General features: G+C 38.3%; 2 protein-coding genes across 5 annotated transcripts in view; one reads left to right on the top strand and one right to left on the bottom strand.

Moving 5' to 3' along the window:
• Window positions 1–5364, top strand: part of MFN1 (mitofusin 1) — a 41988-nt gene extending 36624 nt beyond the window's left edge. For all 4 annotated transcript variants that reach the window (XM_064279734.1, XM_064279736.1, XM_064279740.1 and 1 more), the window contains 2 exons: window positions 1084–1218; window positions 3207–5364. In XM_064279734.1, the coding sequence (XP_064135804.1) occupies window positions 1084–1218; window positions 3207–3285 (214 nt within the window). In that variant the 3' untranslated portion in view covers window positions 3286–5364. The remainder of the gene's footprint in view (window positions 1–1083; window positions 1219–3206) is intronic.
• GNB4 (G protein subunit beta 4) overlaps window positions 1–17841 on the bottom strand; it is a 52388-nt gene that overhangs the window by 13168 nt on the left and 21379 nt on the right. The window contains 1 exon segment of the mRNA XM_010592772.3: window positions 1–17841. This exon segment is cut by the window's left edge and continues 13168 nt beyond it. Coding sequence (XP_010591074.3) covers window positions 17762–17841 — 80 coding nt within the window. The 3' untranslated portion in view covers window positions 1–17761.

Genomic DNA, 17841 nt, shown 5'->3' with positions numbered 1-17841 from the left:
CGGTTGCCCTCGAATCGATTCCAACTCATAGCAGCCCTATAGGACAGGTAGAACTGTCCCATAGGGTTTCCAAGGCTGTACTCTTTAGGGAAGCAGACTACCACATCTTTCTCCCACCAAGTAGCTAGTGGCTTAAAACCACCAACCTTTCGGTTAGCAGCCGAATGCTTGAGCACTGCACCACCAGGGCTCCTCACAGTTAAATGTTGCTTTCCATTTATTTGATCATTAAACATTTATTAATTGCCTGCCATGTGACAACTCTGCTAGTGGTTATGGGAAATAAAAAGTTTAAGATAACTTAATCTTCTTTCTTAGAGGACTTTACAGTGTAATAGAAGCAAGCCCAAGTAATTAGTTAAAATATACTAACTAAAAATTTAATAAAATATTAAAATAGCAAAACATGCTTCATTTGTCTATTATTGGGGTTTGGGGAGGGGGATTGGGGAAGAAGATGGAGCGGAAGAAGACCAGGGCAAAGATGAAGACTCTCAGAAAAACAGTTGCAAAGAAAAATGAATAGGTCAGTCAGTCATGTTCAGGAGGTACTCACACACCAGGCATGCTTCCAGTTTTGAAAATACAAACATAATGTTTGCCAAAGCTAATGTATTTGCTACCACACAAATTAAATATAACCTTTTTCTTCTAGAAACACAGTGGAATTTTGCTATGATTCAAAGTAATTTTGCCTACACCACAGCAATTCATGAAATTCTTTTCTTTCCTCTTCTTGGTAATTTCTTATTTTTACAAGGCAGGGGACAAGAGTAAGGTTTATTATGCTTCTGAGGAAATACACCCACCTTCTGCCTTTTTATAAACTACTCATACTCAAACTGTGTAACTGAGGTAATCAGTCTTGCCTCTCGAATATTTGTCTTGAGGCCAAATGAAATTAAACTTGTATTAGGTTTACAAGCGCCATACCATTTCATACATTCTTAGCTATGTTCTTTGATACCTTGTGTTTTAGTTACTTTTTAGTACTTGTGGTTACCATTTTATATAAGTATTAAATTAAAGCTTACTCCTTTTAAACGGCATTCATGACTGCTGATAAAAATTGTTTTTTTTAAGGGAGATGGCTACCACTTTTGCTCGCTTGTGCCAACAAGTTGATATTACTCAAAGACATCTGGAAGAAGAAATTGCTAGATTATCCAAAGAAATAGATCAGTTGGAGAAAATACAAAATAATTCAAAGCTCTTAAGGTATTTGAACATTTTTTTCCTCAATAACATGAACATTTATTGGTGGTCTCCTTACAAAAAATATAATTGTGTGCTATCACTAGTAAATTGTATTAAAACTTTTTCTGTGCTGGCTTAAATTTAAATTTTCCAAATTCAATTCCATATGTTTGCAATTTCATGAAATCTAATTTCAACAGGAGACAACAAAAATAATAGGCTTTAAAAGGACAGTACTACTTCATTACAAATCCCTGGACTCATATAGACATTCTGAGTTATAAGGAATTTTATAGATCTATACTTGTAACTCCTTGTTAGGCTATATATGAGTCTGTTTTCAGAGCAGTTCTGTAATTAAAAGTGTATGAGTTTTTAGTCCTGTATATCCAGGACCCATAGCTATTTTCTCATTAGGATCTATTGGGTATACTTAAATTTGAGGCAAAAAGTAAATAAGATTTCCTGATAGAATATGGATTTTCTGATGTAATGTGGTTTATTAATGGGTTCTTTGGATCTAAATTTTTGCGTTTTGGGACAAGAAAGGAACTGTCACCATGAGGTCTATACTTCTTGGCAGTTTTTAACTTTGAGCATTAGTGCCTGTTAGCTGGCTCACCTGCATGTTCATTTTGCCTGTTAGCTGGCTCACCTGCGTGTTCATTGTGCCTGTTAGCTGGCTTGCCTGCATGTTCATTGTGCTATTAGCTGGGCCACCTGCATGTTCATTAAGCATCACTTCATCTCTTACCAGGACTTACGCTGCATACAATTGCCCATGTAGGAGTAGCTGAGTAGCCAGTGTTTGCAGTTTGAAGGGACTGTCCTTAAGACCTGAATTTTGGGACATATATTTAAAACATTTTTAGTAGTGCCTTACCCATGGTGTCTTAAGATGAGCAGTCACGTTCTCACTGCACCTCAGTTTCAGAATCTATGGAAAAGGCGATTGCCTGTCACTTGATATCATCACCCTCCCCTCACCCACCCATCCCACCCAAATGATTATCACATGTTTCATTGCTTCTATGTTAAGTTAGATCATTCCCAGATACACCCTTCAAATTTGGTGAAACTACGCTCTGGAGTTTTGTTTTTATTTCAGTAGATTTTTAGATAGTGTTTCGTCTGGTTATAGTACAACGTAAATGATAAAGTAGATTACTGGTATTTATAATGTCTTTTCTCATTTTACTAAAACCACTTGAATAATTTTGATCTGCTAATTAATCCTTTTTTTAACAGAAAAAAAAAATTGGAATCTCTGTTGTTACTAGGTTAGGCTCAGCCATTCAGATAGAATTCAACTAGTACTTCAGAAGAGCTGACTGAAGAAATATGCAGTGGAGTTCATAGCATATGTGTATTTAACTTATATTACCTCAACCATATGCACTCAGCAAAACAGAAAAATAAAAAATATGTACCCTGGCATAGTATGAGAATGGGAGACAGAAATCCGTGTTTTTTCAGATTTAGTTGCAGTGTTCCTCTCATATTAAGGACATTTGGGCTGCATCAAGTATGATTCTAGTCTTTAAACAAAATATTTTTGGTATACCATGGCCCTTTCCCATAAACCATTTATTTTTGTATATACATAAAACCACTTCTATACTTTGTGGTTAACTTAAAGGGAATTTTTGTGGGCAGTTATGACTGTGACTTTGAGTTTATGTACTGGCTTTAGGATATAACTCCCACGTAAGATCATACGACTCCACTGTTGTGTTTCTTATTCTTATTAAAGCTTTTGTCTTTTTCTCAGTGTACGTAACTTTTTTTAGGTCCTGGACACTGGGGTCTATGTTTATTACAAAGCTATTAATAGCACATATAATAAATACCCTGAAAAGGGTAATAGTTGAATAATAGTTGAATCTGAGCTCAGGTAAATGGTAGCAGCAGTTGGATACTGAGTTTTTCTTTTAAAGATAAGACAAAATGCATTTTTCTCATTGACCTTTATGATAATTAGATTGGTGTTTTATTCATTTTTTAATTAGAAATAAAGCTGTTCAACTTGAAAATGAGCTGGAGAATTTTACTAAGCAGTTTCTACATTCAAGCAGTGAAGAATCTTAAGAGATTGCTTCAGTGATTGTCATAGAAGGAAAACAACTTGGAAGACTGGAACAGTTGTTATTTTTATGAAATGATTTTAAATATGAATTATACAAACTTTAGTAACAAATCCCTGTGTCGATTTTGGTAATTATTTCTCTCAGGGTATTTCCATTTATGAAGAGTGTTATAATGTGTTGATGTCCTTAGTTATAATTTTGGATACAGAAAAGGCCAAATCATTTGCTATGTTAAAATAATTAATTCGTTAAAAGCAACTGAATGAACCAACTATGTACCCCTGAGGGGTGGGGCCTTGAGCTCTTAATTAGGGCTTTTCTTTGTTTTTGATTCAGAAAAACTCTGCTTCCTGGTATCCAGGAGTTGGAGAATGCTCCTTTCATCTTCTTTCTCAGAACTAGTTTTTGATGTCTGCTTTAATGGGAATAGTTACTTTTTGTTTTGTAAATTGCCTTGCTGTAGTCACCAAGGAGGAATATGGGATACTCTTGAGTGTATTATTTATGCAAGTTACAATCACTTTTGCCATCATGGCAGGTATGTAAACCACTAATATACGTGCTGTTTTTATTCCCTCTTTTATTCCCATTAAAACTGATATAAAACAGTATAAAGGTTTGTTATTATAAACAGTCTCCTACTTGGGTCTAGTAAGTTTCTGATCTGTTTCTAAAGAAACATTTTCAACTTTACTTCAGCTGTGATTCCAGTAAGGAGACCTATTCTGTCAGTTTTCGTCGAGGGGTTTATAATAAAAACAGCCACAGATATGGGAGGTCTGAACTTGGAGCAATTATAGTCATGTGCAAAAAAAGCTATTCTTCAGAATGCATTTACTGAATTTTCCCTCAAGGGAGGCTGTTGATTGTATGAAACTGCCAGGGCCAGGCTAAAAATTATTAATGCATTTTCTACCTTAGCGAAATGTTTATGGGTTTAAGTATTGTGTCTTTATCTGTCTGAAAAACTGATTGAAACTTACATGGGAATGTGAAAAAATGACATTATTCTGGGGCCTCGCTATGCAAAATGCAGTCTGAGGACCAGCAGATAAGAATCACCTAGAAGCTTGTTAGAGAATCAGCATCCCACTTATAGTTTATGCTTCTGTTATATGGGAGGGATGACATTTCAGGTTTTTCTTAATACTCAGTACTTCCTTTTCTGTGCCTTTTAGGCTCCTGGATGCTTTTTAATCTTTAATCTTTCCAAAGCAGATGGAACTCTGTTTTTGAAGATATTTTTTGGAGAAACTACCATTATTTAGGGCATAGAAGCCTTGCGAAAATACTTATATGTTTACGCAAGTGAGATTAATAGGATGCAGTATTCAAATTCATATGCACGTGAATATTTGTTTATAGCTTTTGCCGTGGATTTATAACCCACATAATGGTACAGGCCACCAAGTGGGAGCAGGTGGCAACTACAACATGAAAAGCTGATGTCTAACCCTGGGTACTGCTAATATAGGTTACAAGCCAAGGCCTTGACCTTTACATAGAAAGTACTTGAACTTTTGAAACAGGATAGTAGTTTGTCACCTCAGTGGTTCTTGAAGTTTGGTCCCTGGATCATCAGCATCAGTTGGGAACTTGTATGAAATACAAGACCTGCTGAATCAGGAACACTAGGGTTGGGGCCCAACAATCTCTTTTAGCAAGCTCTCCAAGTGATTTTCATGCACATGGAAGTTTGGGGCCTACTAATACAGTGGTTTTGGCATAGTAAATTTTCAGTTACTTGTTTGAATGTAGTTCCTAACTGATCAGATTTGAAAGATGTATGAATGTTAGAAATGAAACCCTAAAATAATGAAACTCAAACCTTACGTCTAAAAATAAGTGTACCTCTGACCAAGCCCATGAATTATACAAAAATGATGTAATTTACAGCTGATGTAGTTTCAAATTGCACATATACTTGGTTGTTTACTATATATGTTTGTAGGATTATTTATAAACTTTGTACACTCTTAAACTTTTTACAAAATAGTACATTTTTTTTAATGCAAGTATGCAAGCTTGCAAGAAGAAAATAAACCTGTTTGCCTGGTAGGTAATAAATGTAATATTTATACTGGTATTTAATGAGTTTTCATCTTTCATACTGTAGGCATATGTTACAGATTGAATTGTGTCCCCTCAAAATGTGTGTTAGCTTGGCAAGGCCATGATTCCCAGTATTGTGTGGTGGTTGTCCTCCATTTTGTAATCTGATGTAATTTTCCTATGTGTTATAAATCCTGATCTCTGTGATTAATGAGGCAGAGTTATAGGCAGTTATGTTAATGAAGCAGGACACAAGCTACAGGAGTAAGTTGTATCTTGAGTCAGTCTCTTTTGAGATATAAAAGAAGCAAGCAGAGAAGAGAGGGACCTCACAGTCCAAGGAAGATGAACCAGGAGAAGAGTACATTCTTCGGACCCAGGGTCCCTGCACTGGGAAACTCCTAGATCCAAGAGAAGATTGATGACAAGGACCTTCCCCCAGAGCAGACAGAGAAAGCTTTCATCTGGAGCTGATGCCCTGAATTAGGACTTCTAGGCTCCTAGACTGTGAGAGAATAAATTTCTCTTTGTTAAAGCCATCCACTTGTGTTTCTGTTACAGAAGCATTAGATAACTAAGACAAATTTGGTACCGAGAGTGGGTGCTGCTCTAATGGATACCTACAACGTGGAAGCAATTTTGGAACTGAGTAATGAGTAGAGGCAATAAGAGTTCTAAAAGCTGTCTAGATTGCCTGAAGAGACTGTTGGTAGAATTATGGACATCAAAGACAATTCTGGTGAGGGCTCAGAAGTAAGTAAGGACCTTGAGCTTTAACACCAGAGGCATCGCAGACAGCAGCAAAGAAATAGCAGCAGCAGAACCAGGAGACCGGTGTGAGATGGTGCTGGAGCAGTCCACTGAGCAAAAGAGCTGAGTGCCTTTGGCCGAAGTTTACTGGTAGAGTGGGATGCCTCCAGGCACTTAACCAGTAGAGCTGAAGAGCCTTGGAACACACGCCTGAGCAGGGAAGAAGCTGGGGCAGCCCAAGATGCCCGAGGAACTGAGAGGCCAAAGAACTAGGAAGAGGAAGCTGAAGAGACAAGGGGCACAGGAAGCAGAGCTGCCTCAATCTCAAAGGGTAGTGCCACAACCTCGGGGGTCTCAAAGGGTGAAATCATGGCCTGCTGGGCCTCAAATAGTGGGGCCACAGCCTCAAAGTTTTCAAAGAGTCAGATCTTCACCAACTTGGATCCGGAGCGTGGGGCTGCCTTTCACGAGTGTCAGTGGGATGGGACCAGATCCACTGCCCGAAGCTGAGGGGGCAGGGCTGCCATGCCCAAGGGGCAGAAGAACGAGACCTTCCAGGGCAGGGTGGCCACTCAGACCAAGAGAATGAGGCTGCCCGAATCCAAGGAAATAGAGCTGCTGTCCCAGTTGGCCTAGAAGGTGGAGCTGAAGCCCAGGGCCAAGGACCTCCACCCAGAATCCAAAGAGTGTGGCCAACACCCAGTGTCTGGAGGGCAGGGCCATTGCCTAAATGGTCTCAGAGAACGGATTATTTTCAAGCCTTGAGAGCTGACATGTTCTGCTGACTTGTTTGGTGCCTTTTACCACTTCTTTCCCTCCAATTTCTCCCGTTTCTAATGGAAATGTCTAACTTGTGTCTGTTCCACCATTCTGTCTACTTTGTAAGCAGATAATGTGTATCTTAGATTTCACAAATGAGGAGGACTTTCTCCCCAAAATGGAATTTGGACTTGGAGTTAAGACTCTTGGGATGATAACAGGTGAAAGTTTTACATGGGGTAAGGACATGAATTTTTGGTGGCCATAGGGTGGAATGTTATGGATTGAATTGTGTCCTACCAAAACGTGTTAACTTGGCCAGGCCATGATTCCCAGTATTATGTGGTTGTCCTCTGTTTTGTGATCTGATGAAATTTTCCTATTTGTTGTAAATCCTACCTCTATGATGTTAATGAGGCAGGATTAGAGGCAGTTATGTTAATGAGGCAGGACACAATTCTACAGGATTAAGTTGTATCTTGTGCCAGTTTGTTTTGAGATGTAACACAGAAGCAAGCAGAGAGGAGAGGGACCTCACGCCACCAAGAAGAGCCAGGAGAAAGGTGCGTCCTTTGGACCTGGGGTCCCTGCACTGAGAAATTGTAATTGTTTTGGGGTGCCACAAACCATGCCCATATAAAATGGAGAACTTAATTGATAAATGTGTATGTTCAGACTGCTCCACTGACCAGCCATTCCCCTCTCTCCCTGTCCTTGGGCCTCCATTCCCTGAGACACAGCAATATTGAAATTAGGCCAATTAATAACCCTACAATGGCCTCCAAGTGTCTAAGTGAAGAGTCACATGTCTCTCACTTTAAACCAAAAGCTATAAATGATTATGCTTAGGAAGGCATGTTGAAAAGCAAGATAGGCCGAAAGCTAGGCCTCTTGCGCCAGTTAGCCAAGTTGTGAATGCAAAAGAAAAGTTCTTAAAGGAAATTAAAAGTGCTACACCAGTGAACGTATGAATGATAAAGTGAAACAGCCTTATTGCTGATACAGAGAAAGTTTTAGTGGTCTAGATAGAAGATCAAATCAGCCACAAAACCCCCTTACACCTAATCCAGAGAAAGGTCCTAACTCTGTTCAATTCTATGAAGGCTGAAAGAGGTGAGGAAGCTGCAGAAGAAAAGTTTGAAGCTAACAGAGGTTGGTTCATGAGGTTTAAGGAAAGAAGCCGTCTCTGTAACATAATAGTTAAAAGTGAGCCAATTACTGTTGTAGAAGCTGCAGCAAGTTACCTAGATCTAGCTAACTGATGAAGGTGGATACACTAAACAACGGATTTTCAGTATAGATGAAACAGCCTTATGTTGTTAGAAGATGCCATCTAGGACTTTCATAGCTAGAGGACAAGTCAATGCCTGGCTTGCAGCTGGTGACTTTAAGCCAGTGCTCATTTGCCATTCCAAAAATCCTAGGGCCCTTAAGAATTACATTGAATCTACTGTGTGCTCTGTAAGTGGAACAACAAAGCCTGGATCACAGCACATCTGTTTACAACATGGCTTAGTGAATATTTTAAGCCCAATGTTGAGGCCTACTGCTCAGAAAAAAAAGATTCAAAATATTACTGCTCATTGACAATGCACTTGGTCAATGCACAAGATTAATGTTTTCATGCCTGCTAACAAAACGTCTGGAAACTCTGGTGGTGTAGTGGCTAAGTGCTACGGCTGTTACCTGAGAGGTTCGCAGTTCAAATCCGCCAGGCGCTCCTTGGAAACTCTATGGGGCAGTTCTACTCTCTCCTGTAGGGTCGCTATGAGTTGGAATCAACTCGACGGCAGTGGGTTTGGTTTTTTTTTTTTTTTAACAAAACATCCCTCAAGTCTTATGATTTAAGAAATACATTTTGTTAAGGCTATAGCTGCCATAGATAGTGATTCCTCTGATGGATCTGGGCAAAGTAAATTGAAAACCTTCTGGAAAGGATTCACCATGCTAGATGAAACTAAGAACATTCGTGATTTGTGGGAGGTCAAACTATCAACATATCAAACATTAACAGGAGTTTGAAAGAAGTTGATTCCAACCTTCATGAATGACTTTGAAGGGTTCAAGACTTCAGTGGAGAAAGTAACTGCAGATGCAGTGGAAATAGCAAGAGAACTAGAAGTGGAGCCTGAAGATGTGACTGAATTGCTGCAATCTCACAATAACGCTTTAATGGATGCAGAGTTGCTTCTTAAGGATGAGCAAGGAAAGTGGTTTGAGATGGAATCTACTCCTAGTGAAGATGCTGTGAACATTGTTGCAACGAAAACAAAGGATTTAGTTAAAAAAAAAATTAGTCGATAAAGCATCGGCAGGGTTTGAGAGGGTTTACTCCAACTTTGAAAGAAGTTCTACTGTGGGTAAAATGATATCAAACAGCATCACATGCTACAGAGAACTCTTTCGTGAAAGGAAGAGTCAATCAATGCGGCAAACTTCACTGTTGTATTGTTTTAAGAAACTCCCACAGCCACCCGAACCTTTAGCAACCACCACCCTGATCAGTCAGCAGCCATCAACATCTCGGCAAGACCCTCCACCAGCAAAGTTATGACTCACTGAAGGCTCAGATGATGGTTAGCGTTTTTTAGTAATAAAGTATTTGTAAATTAAGGTATGTACATTGTTTTTTTAGACATAATGCTATTGCACACTTAATAGACTATAGTGTAAACATAACTTTTATATGCACTGGGAAACCAGAAAATTCACGTGACTTGCTTTATTGCAATGATCTGTAACTGAACCTGCGGTATCTCTGAGGTATGCCTGTACCAGTGGTAGAGCTTCCAGCATAACGTAGGACAAAATGACAGATTACTGATGGTTTCCGTATTAGTTATGCAAATAACAGTACTTCTCTAGTACTCTTCTCTGTCAATAGAACAAACATCAAAAGTGCCAGAGGGGAGCTTATTCCTGCCCTTTGCTTCAACCTACATTGCTGTGGACTCACATTATAAGGTGGGCTCACATCATAATTTAAAAAAAAAAAATTACGGAAATTATCGAACATAGACAAAAGTAGCCAGAAAGCATAATGAACCCCAATGGGCCTGTTACTCTATTTGAAGAATTATCAACTCATGGCCAACCTTGCTTTATCTCCCACATTATTTTGAAGTAAATTTAAGACATTAATCCCTCCCTTCTATTCCCAGAGTTGTGGGGATGACATTTTTTAATCAATACTTTAAGCAGTAGAATGGTTATTTAAAAAATCATATAGAAGGGAACTGAATTATCCTGAGGGAGTTTCGGGGAAAGAATAACAATTTTACTTTCTGATGACCCAGAAGACATTTATGGTACCAAAGGATGGGTCATTAGCAGTCCAGTCTCCTTATCCCCTGCTTCCTACAGCTCATTAATTTTTCATGCAGAAAATAATAATTACCCATGTTTAGATAAACGAATTAGGCTGAGCATAAAATACTGGCCTTGAAGTTTGGTTCTGGTAATTATTATTTTTTTAATCCTATGAAAAATTGACTTAAAACATGCTACAATGAAATCTGGTTAAAAAACACTTTATTGATCACAGTATCAATTCACAGCAACATTATTTCAGTGAGCTACTGTACAAATAAAGAAATGAATCATTGTGCAAGAAAAGATCCAAGAGCACTACTGAGTCATGGTACAAGCCTGCAATCTGCTTGGTTTAAAGTTCTTACAGAAAAGCTGGAATCTAGCATGCTTACCTTCCATAACTAGTAATACTGATTTTCATAGTCAGCCAGCTACAAGTGTGTAGAAACTATTCTAGGTGAAGAAAACCATTTTCAGAATGTTATAATAGCGGAAAATATTTTAATAAACTTTAAAAATCCACTTAGATGTGGATGCCTTTGGATAAGGTTACACCAATACAAGAGTTTGGATGCTTTGAGAAGAGAACAGGACAGAGCACCATTGTGTAAAAGGCAGAAAAGGCTTGAAGTACCTACCAAGTATATCACTGAAGTTACATTAATTAAAAAAACAAAAAACACAACTGTATTGTAAGATTTTGTTGGGCACATTTAACATCAATAATAACATTTTTATCATAATGCTGTGTTATCCTAATTGTATTTTATAAAATCAGTAATTGGATTTAAGAAAAAAGGACTTTTTGGAAATTTTACCAACATGCAAACACATTTGCTTAATACAAGATGTACCATCAATCTGTGATTATAAGTTATTATTTAAAATATGAAATGCTAGCTTACACATTCTACTACAAACCAACTTAATGAGTACCTGTTATTGTAGCCAATATTTTTAAATATAGCACTTGGAGGCAACTCAAAATTAACAATGGGAGAAAAAAACAGTAAATCTGAAATGTTCTTCATTCTACTGAATCTAATTTCAAAATAGTTTCATTGTGCTGTAAACTAACTTCCTTTCTTATAAGAAGGATGGTCTAACCTGTGAGTGTTTAAGCAATTTTAGCAGGACTTAAGAAATTGTTTAAAATTTTGTTTCCACAATGGCAAAAGGGAAAGGAGAAGCTAAACATAGTACTTAATTAAAAAAAAAAAAAATTGAAAAGCTTTATTCTGTTGTACCCTAAAAGATTAAAGAAACCATACATTCAGTATTGAAATGACAGGCACATTTGGGGGATTGTTTAATCACTTTCTGTAAGTTTCAAACACATCAACAGTATTGTGTTTATAATTTAAAATGTGAGACATTCACTAGTAAGCAAAGCATAAATTCTTTGAATTAACTTGAAAATGGTTAAAGTCTTAATTTACTATTAGATCTTGGACATCAAAAGTATTAGAAGAGCCTCAGTTATAGAGCTGGCAGTGATGTTAACTGGAAAATTTTTAGCAATAGTAATCGCTGGAATTAGAAGTAATTTTTAGTAATTACATAGTAATTTTTAGCAATAATAAGGTTTCATTCTTGTCACCTGGAGAAGTCAAGATTCATCTCTTTTAATGGGTTAACTTTAAAATTCCAGAAGCACCTACATCCATTATCTCTAGGAGACTAGGGCACCATTATCATTCAGTGTAAATCCGTTCAGCTGGGTCAAAATTAAAATGGCAAGAGCTGCCTATTAGGCTCCCTTGCAGTTGCAATACTAAGCCCAAATCTTTGCCTTTATGAAGAGGAAACTTAACTTGGTGTGTAATGTGTGTGTAATCATGGAATCAGGATTATAAAATGAGCTAGGGAGGAAATCTGGGCATTTCATCTAAATCCTTAATAGTAGAGCTGATGGAAATCAGGTCTGTCCCTCAAAGTAGAGGAGAAATCCTTACTGATAGCAAGAAGTGCTTTGTTAAGCAGCTTTTCTGAAAAGAATTTGCTGAACCACACAGCAATCACTTTGTTTTAGAAAAGAGTAAAATATTCAAAATATTCTTGCCAGATTTCAAAGATCTACTCTTTATATATATATATTTTTTTACTCTTTATGAAGTGAAATAAATAGTCCGTAAATAAACACTGAGGCACACTTACCTTATGATGTTTCTTATAAGGCAAAGAAGAAAAATAGGTAACAGATAACTGCAGTATTCTTGATGATACTCGTTCCTTAAAGTGAAATTTGGCCATGTTTTTAGCCTTGAAAAACTAAGAGTCAGACTATACAATGTTTCTATAAATTATATATTCTCACTGATTTCAGGAAGTCTCATGCACAACAGAATTAGACAACCAGTTGAACTCAAACTGCAAATAAAAATATTTAGCAACTGGAACGCCTGTCACTTGCAGAGGTTTAACTAGGAAGGTAGCTGACGTAATGTGTCTTAGGCTGAGTTCTCTAGAGAGCAGAAGCAGTGAAGCATATATGTGTAAATATATAGAGAAAGATTTATTTCAAGGAAATGGCTCACGCAAATTATAGGGGCCGGTAAGTCTCAAATCCATGGGTCAGCCTCCTGACTTACGGAGTTGCAGAGGGCTGATGAACCCAGCATTGGCAAGTGATGTGGAAGGCTGCTGGCTCACATCCCAAGAACCAAGGTCAGAGAATGACAAGTCGGAGGCAGCGAACTTTTCCAAAACGTCCATATATGTTGGATGCAGGCCACAACCCCAAGAAAACTCCCCTTAAACATCAGATCACAAAATGTAGGATAATTCCGTAATACTGAGAATCATGGCATAGCCAAGATAACACATACTAACCATTAGAGTCCACCCCTTGTCAACTTGGCATCTCTACACATCTCTTCAAACCATACATAATCTCTAAATAAAGACAATCATAAGGTCATACCTGCACCTAAGATGATATAACACGTGTACAACCAAAAAATGCACTAGCCCTATTTACATCTTATATTTTATAATAAGGAATGGGATAAGAGAGGGAAGAAAGCAAAACAAAAATACCTCATATGGCACATGGGTTAAGTGCTCAGCTGCTAACCAAAAAGCAGCTCAAATTCACCAGCCATTCCTTGGAAACCCTAAGGGGCGGTTCTACTCTGTCCTGTAGGGGTGCTATGAGTCAGAATCGACTCACCGGCAAGGGGTTTGGTTTTGGTGTATATATATATATATATATATATACACACATACACATACACATATATACACACGGACACATACAAGTATATCAAAACAAGGAAGAAATACTCAATTACAGTCTATATTTTTGCAACTAGTCAACGTGGTTGTAGCTGGCATTTAGGACTACCTTTTTCTACCACCCACCCATTCCATATTCCCTTTGCCCTCAGCTGCTCATGGTTCTTTGCCTGTTGGGGTGACCCAAACCTTCATTCCTGAAGGATCTGAGCCATTAGTACTACTAATTTAGTAGTCATGTCAGGATTGGGGTGCTGTAGTTTTCCATTTATTTTAATTACAGGGCATGGTAGTACTAAGAGGCACCCTAAGGGATCTCCTGTATTCTAGACATCCTATTCTTTACCTCCATTATGTAATACCAATCCAGTTTTCCTTGGTAATCAGGATCAATCACATCAGCCAGTATGGTAACTCCTTTGCCTGTTGATTCAGAGGCATAAGAAGCCACAAGTGGCCAGGTAATTCTTAACATACAGTTCAATGGAATCAGTGATGTGTCTCCAAGTGGGAGCATTCCTTCCTTTGGAACTAAGGCCCCTAGACCCGCAGAGCATAGGGTTGTGGGGAAAGGAAGCAAAAATTTTGCGAGTGGGTCACTAGGGGTAACAGTGTCTGGGGCCACTCCCATTTCCACCCCTTGATTCCTGGACCAGAGAATCTTGGCTATGGGAGAAACAGCACCATATAGTGGATGCTGGTTTGAATCACATACAGCCTCCTAGCTGGCACCGTAATTGTGTCTTAATTTAGTTAGGGCAGTTCCTACTGTCAAATCTGACTTACATAAAATAGCAATCACAGCAGTCTTCAAGGATGCTGGGGCTCCCTTCACAAATTTGTACCTCACTGTTGTGGTGAAAGGTGTGTCCTCTGGGCACTCCATGGGCTGCATGGTTTCTCCTTGCTGCTTATAGTAAAATGCGAGAGGAAAGAGATGGACTTAAAGATGAACTGTGCAAAACGAAAACAGCACTTACAGATCTGGAAAATTCTGTTGCACAAACTATGGACACATGCCCTAGAATGTTCACCAAGGATGTGGCTACACAATCTTTTGTTAGAGATTAAGCCTGTGACTGATGGATTTAACTAACTACCACAGCAGAAAGCCCATCAGCTTAGACTGAAGGGGACAGCAAAAGAATGAAAGGAAAGAATGCTGTCTGCTCCTTAGGTAGGCAGGTAACAGGCCAAAGGAGCTATACCTGATGTCCTCCAAGAAAAGCAAAGGATCATCCCTGGAGCAGCTCAGAGCTGGTAGAACTGTTGGAAGGAGCACAGGAAGTAGGGCCTTCTCAGTTTCAAAGGGTGACGCCACAGCCTCCTAGGTTTCAAAGAGTCGGATCTTCGCCAACTCGGTTCTGGGTGTGGGGGCCACCCAAAGCCGAGGGAGCAGAGTTGCCATCCCAATGGGCCTACAAGGTGGAGCCGAAGCCCAGGGCCGAGGGTCCTCCACCCAGAATCCAGAGGGCATGGGGCAGGGCCACTGCCCAGACGGTATCAGAGAACAGAGGATTATTTTCAAGCCTCAAGAGCTAATGTAATTTACTCTGGTGGGTGTTGGACTTGGTCCATGCCTGTTAACACTGCTTTTCCTCCAATTTCTCCCATTTGCAACAGAAATGTTTACCTTGTGCCTGTTTCGCTACTGTATTTTAGAAGCAGATAACCTATATTCTAGGTTTCACAGGTTCTCAGATGAAGAGGAATTTTGCCCCAGGAGGGAATATGCCTAACATCTCACCCATATTTGATTTATTCAGAAGATGAGATTTTGGACTTGGAGTTGATTTAAGACTTTTGGGATGATGTGATGGAGTGAATGTGTTTTGTGTGTAGCAAGGATATGAATTTTTGGAGGCCACAGAGTGGAATGTTTTGAATTGTGTCCCCATAAAAATATGTGTTGTAAATCTTAACTTCTATGCCTGTGGTTATTATTCCATTAGGGAAGGGGTTGTCTTTGTTATGTTAATGAGACAGGATTAGTATAGGTTGTGTCAAGTCAATAGTGAAAGAAGCAGAGATGGGGGAAGACTGATGTCAAGCCACATGGAGATCTCCAAGGAACCAGGAAACAAGCTGAAGAGACAAGGACCTTCCGCAGAGCCAACAGAGAAGCCTTTCACTAGAGCCGGCACCCTGAATTTTGAGTTCCAGCTTCCTAAAATTGTGAGAAAATAAATTTCTGTTTGTTAAAGTCATCCACCTGTGGTATTTCTGTTACAGCAGCACTGGATAACTAAGACATAATGAGATTATTCTGTCATATGTATAATTTGCCACAAGTGTTAGATAGGGTTTTCAAGTTGCCTAGGACATATTCAATTAAGGGAATTGCTTTAAACACCTCTCCAAAAAAATCTTTGACTAAAGTACCTTGTTACTAGAATAACATTCAAAGTAGAAAGATACTATACATGAAGTTATTTTGGGGAATGATTTGCTGAGCTACATGGCAAACTCCTCCCTCCCCCATTTTATTGGAAATTCCTTTAAAATCTTGCCTTGTCTCAAAGAGCTGCTCCTTATGAAGAGATATAGTTCATAAATAGTACTAGAAAAAAGTTCATAGATACTAACAAAAATAGAAATATACATTCATTCCTGCCATCTAAAATATTCTAGTTTGGTCCTATATTATAATCTGCTTTTATCCATTTTATTCTCTAATAAAAACTGACCTCAATAGAGAAAAATGATACTCCATTAGTTGATGCACTAGTTAGCACATTCACAATATAAAAATGGAAACTTACGGGTAAAATTTGGGAGTATTCAGATTAGGGTTACAAGTGACCAAAAGTTTACAGTGATCTATCTCAACAATAACTTAAAACAATTCACTAAGTTACAAAACACTGCATTTCTAACTAACTTTCCCCATTAAGACCAACAATCTTCTACTATCCATCATTTAGATTTATTTGTAAGAAAAAATCCAGGGAGAAAAGTATCTCTGTTTAAAATTCAGGGGGGCCTGTTTTCTTCCTAGTAACAGACACAGTATACCACTGACAAACAGAAGAACTGCTCAGTATATATATTTCTCTGACTCCTTCAAGAATTGCTTTAGGAGTTTTTCTTTTGGCTGAGATCTAGGCATTCTTTGAAGCAAAACCACTTAGAAAGCACTCTTTTGTGCTAAGAGGAGAAATCCTACAGAACAGCAAAAAGCTTAAATGTCTCATTTTAAGAAATTTGAAGGCACAAGTAAAAAAAAGCTTATATCAATTCAGACTTTATATTACAAGAACATAAAACTCATAAAGTAGGGCTATTTGAGTTGGAATCGACTCAAGGGCACTGGGTTGGGTTTAATCATTGGTTAACTTTAACATTTCTCTCAAAAATGTAACACTGTCACACTATGCTTCCCATCCAGATGTATGCTGACAGAAGACACTGGGACAGACTCTTCACGTGCAGTGACAATCCAGTGTTCATCAAACTTGTGAATAATGAGTATCCTACTAACTCAGTTCCAGGATATTAAATCAATAGAAAAAAATTCAATTGACCATTTAGAGGGCTACTCAAATGTCATTTGATCATAACTAGCCTTTAAAAATGCTAAGGACCATTTATGTGCTATTACTGCTATCTACTTTTTATTAATACAATAAATTCTAGTTAAAGTTTCTTATGTATGTCTTAAATGGCAAAGAAACATCTCTACTCCCTGGCCTTCAGATTATCTGCCCCCTCAAAGAACTGAATGTGAGCGTTTTTGGAGATTAATCAGATGGCAAAGGGTGTGCCAGGAACCAACGATAACTGAAAGGACTTGCCTCGGTGGCATCCAGGCCTATCAGCATTCTTAAACATTAAGCAATCAGGATCTCTTTTATACTGAAAAGGATGGTCAGAATTCAAGGAGATATTCTCCAAATGTAAGTACCACTTCCACCTATTACTGTGCCTAGTTCTTCCATTATAAAGCTCAGAACTGTGACAGGTATACGAAGTTACCAATGAAGTTCTTTAAAAATTCAAATACATACAATCAAACATGATAGAGGCTGCGATAACATGTACATTCTGTTCTAACATGTACATTCTGTTCTATACAAAATAAAAAATTAGACTTGAGGACAAGCAAAAATTCAAGGCTAAATTAACCGAACTCCTCAAATTAATGCACTGGGGCCCTTTTGATCTTAGTAAGCACCTTTGCTTTTTTTTTGTAGTTTACTGAAAGTTTCTTTTTGTATATAATAATCTCAATAGAAAAATGTTCACCTGCAAATACAAGGCAGAATTTTTTTTCACAGCTATAGGCTGTAGCATTGATTTCTCCAGGTACCAACGGAGAACAGAAAATACGTACAACACTGTTAATTCCAGATTCGAAGAAAACTGTCTCAAGAGCCTGTTGCCACAGCCATGCCATCATCAGTTACACCTAAACAGCTGACATGGTTGTCATGACCAGCAAGGACAC

The sequence above is a fragment of the Loxodonta africana genome, chromosome 1 (genome assembly GCF_030014295.1).
Source record: "Loxodonta africana isolate mLoxAfr1 chromosome 1, mLoxAfr1.hap2, whole genome shotgun sequence".
NCBI lineage: Eukaryota > Metazoa > Chordata > Mammalia > Proboscidea > Elephantidae > Loxodonta > Loxodonta africana.
Note: the sequence above shows the minus strand (reverse complement) of the source record. Positions and strands in the feature narration are given on the sequence as shown.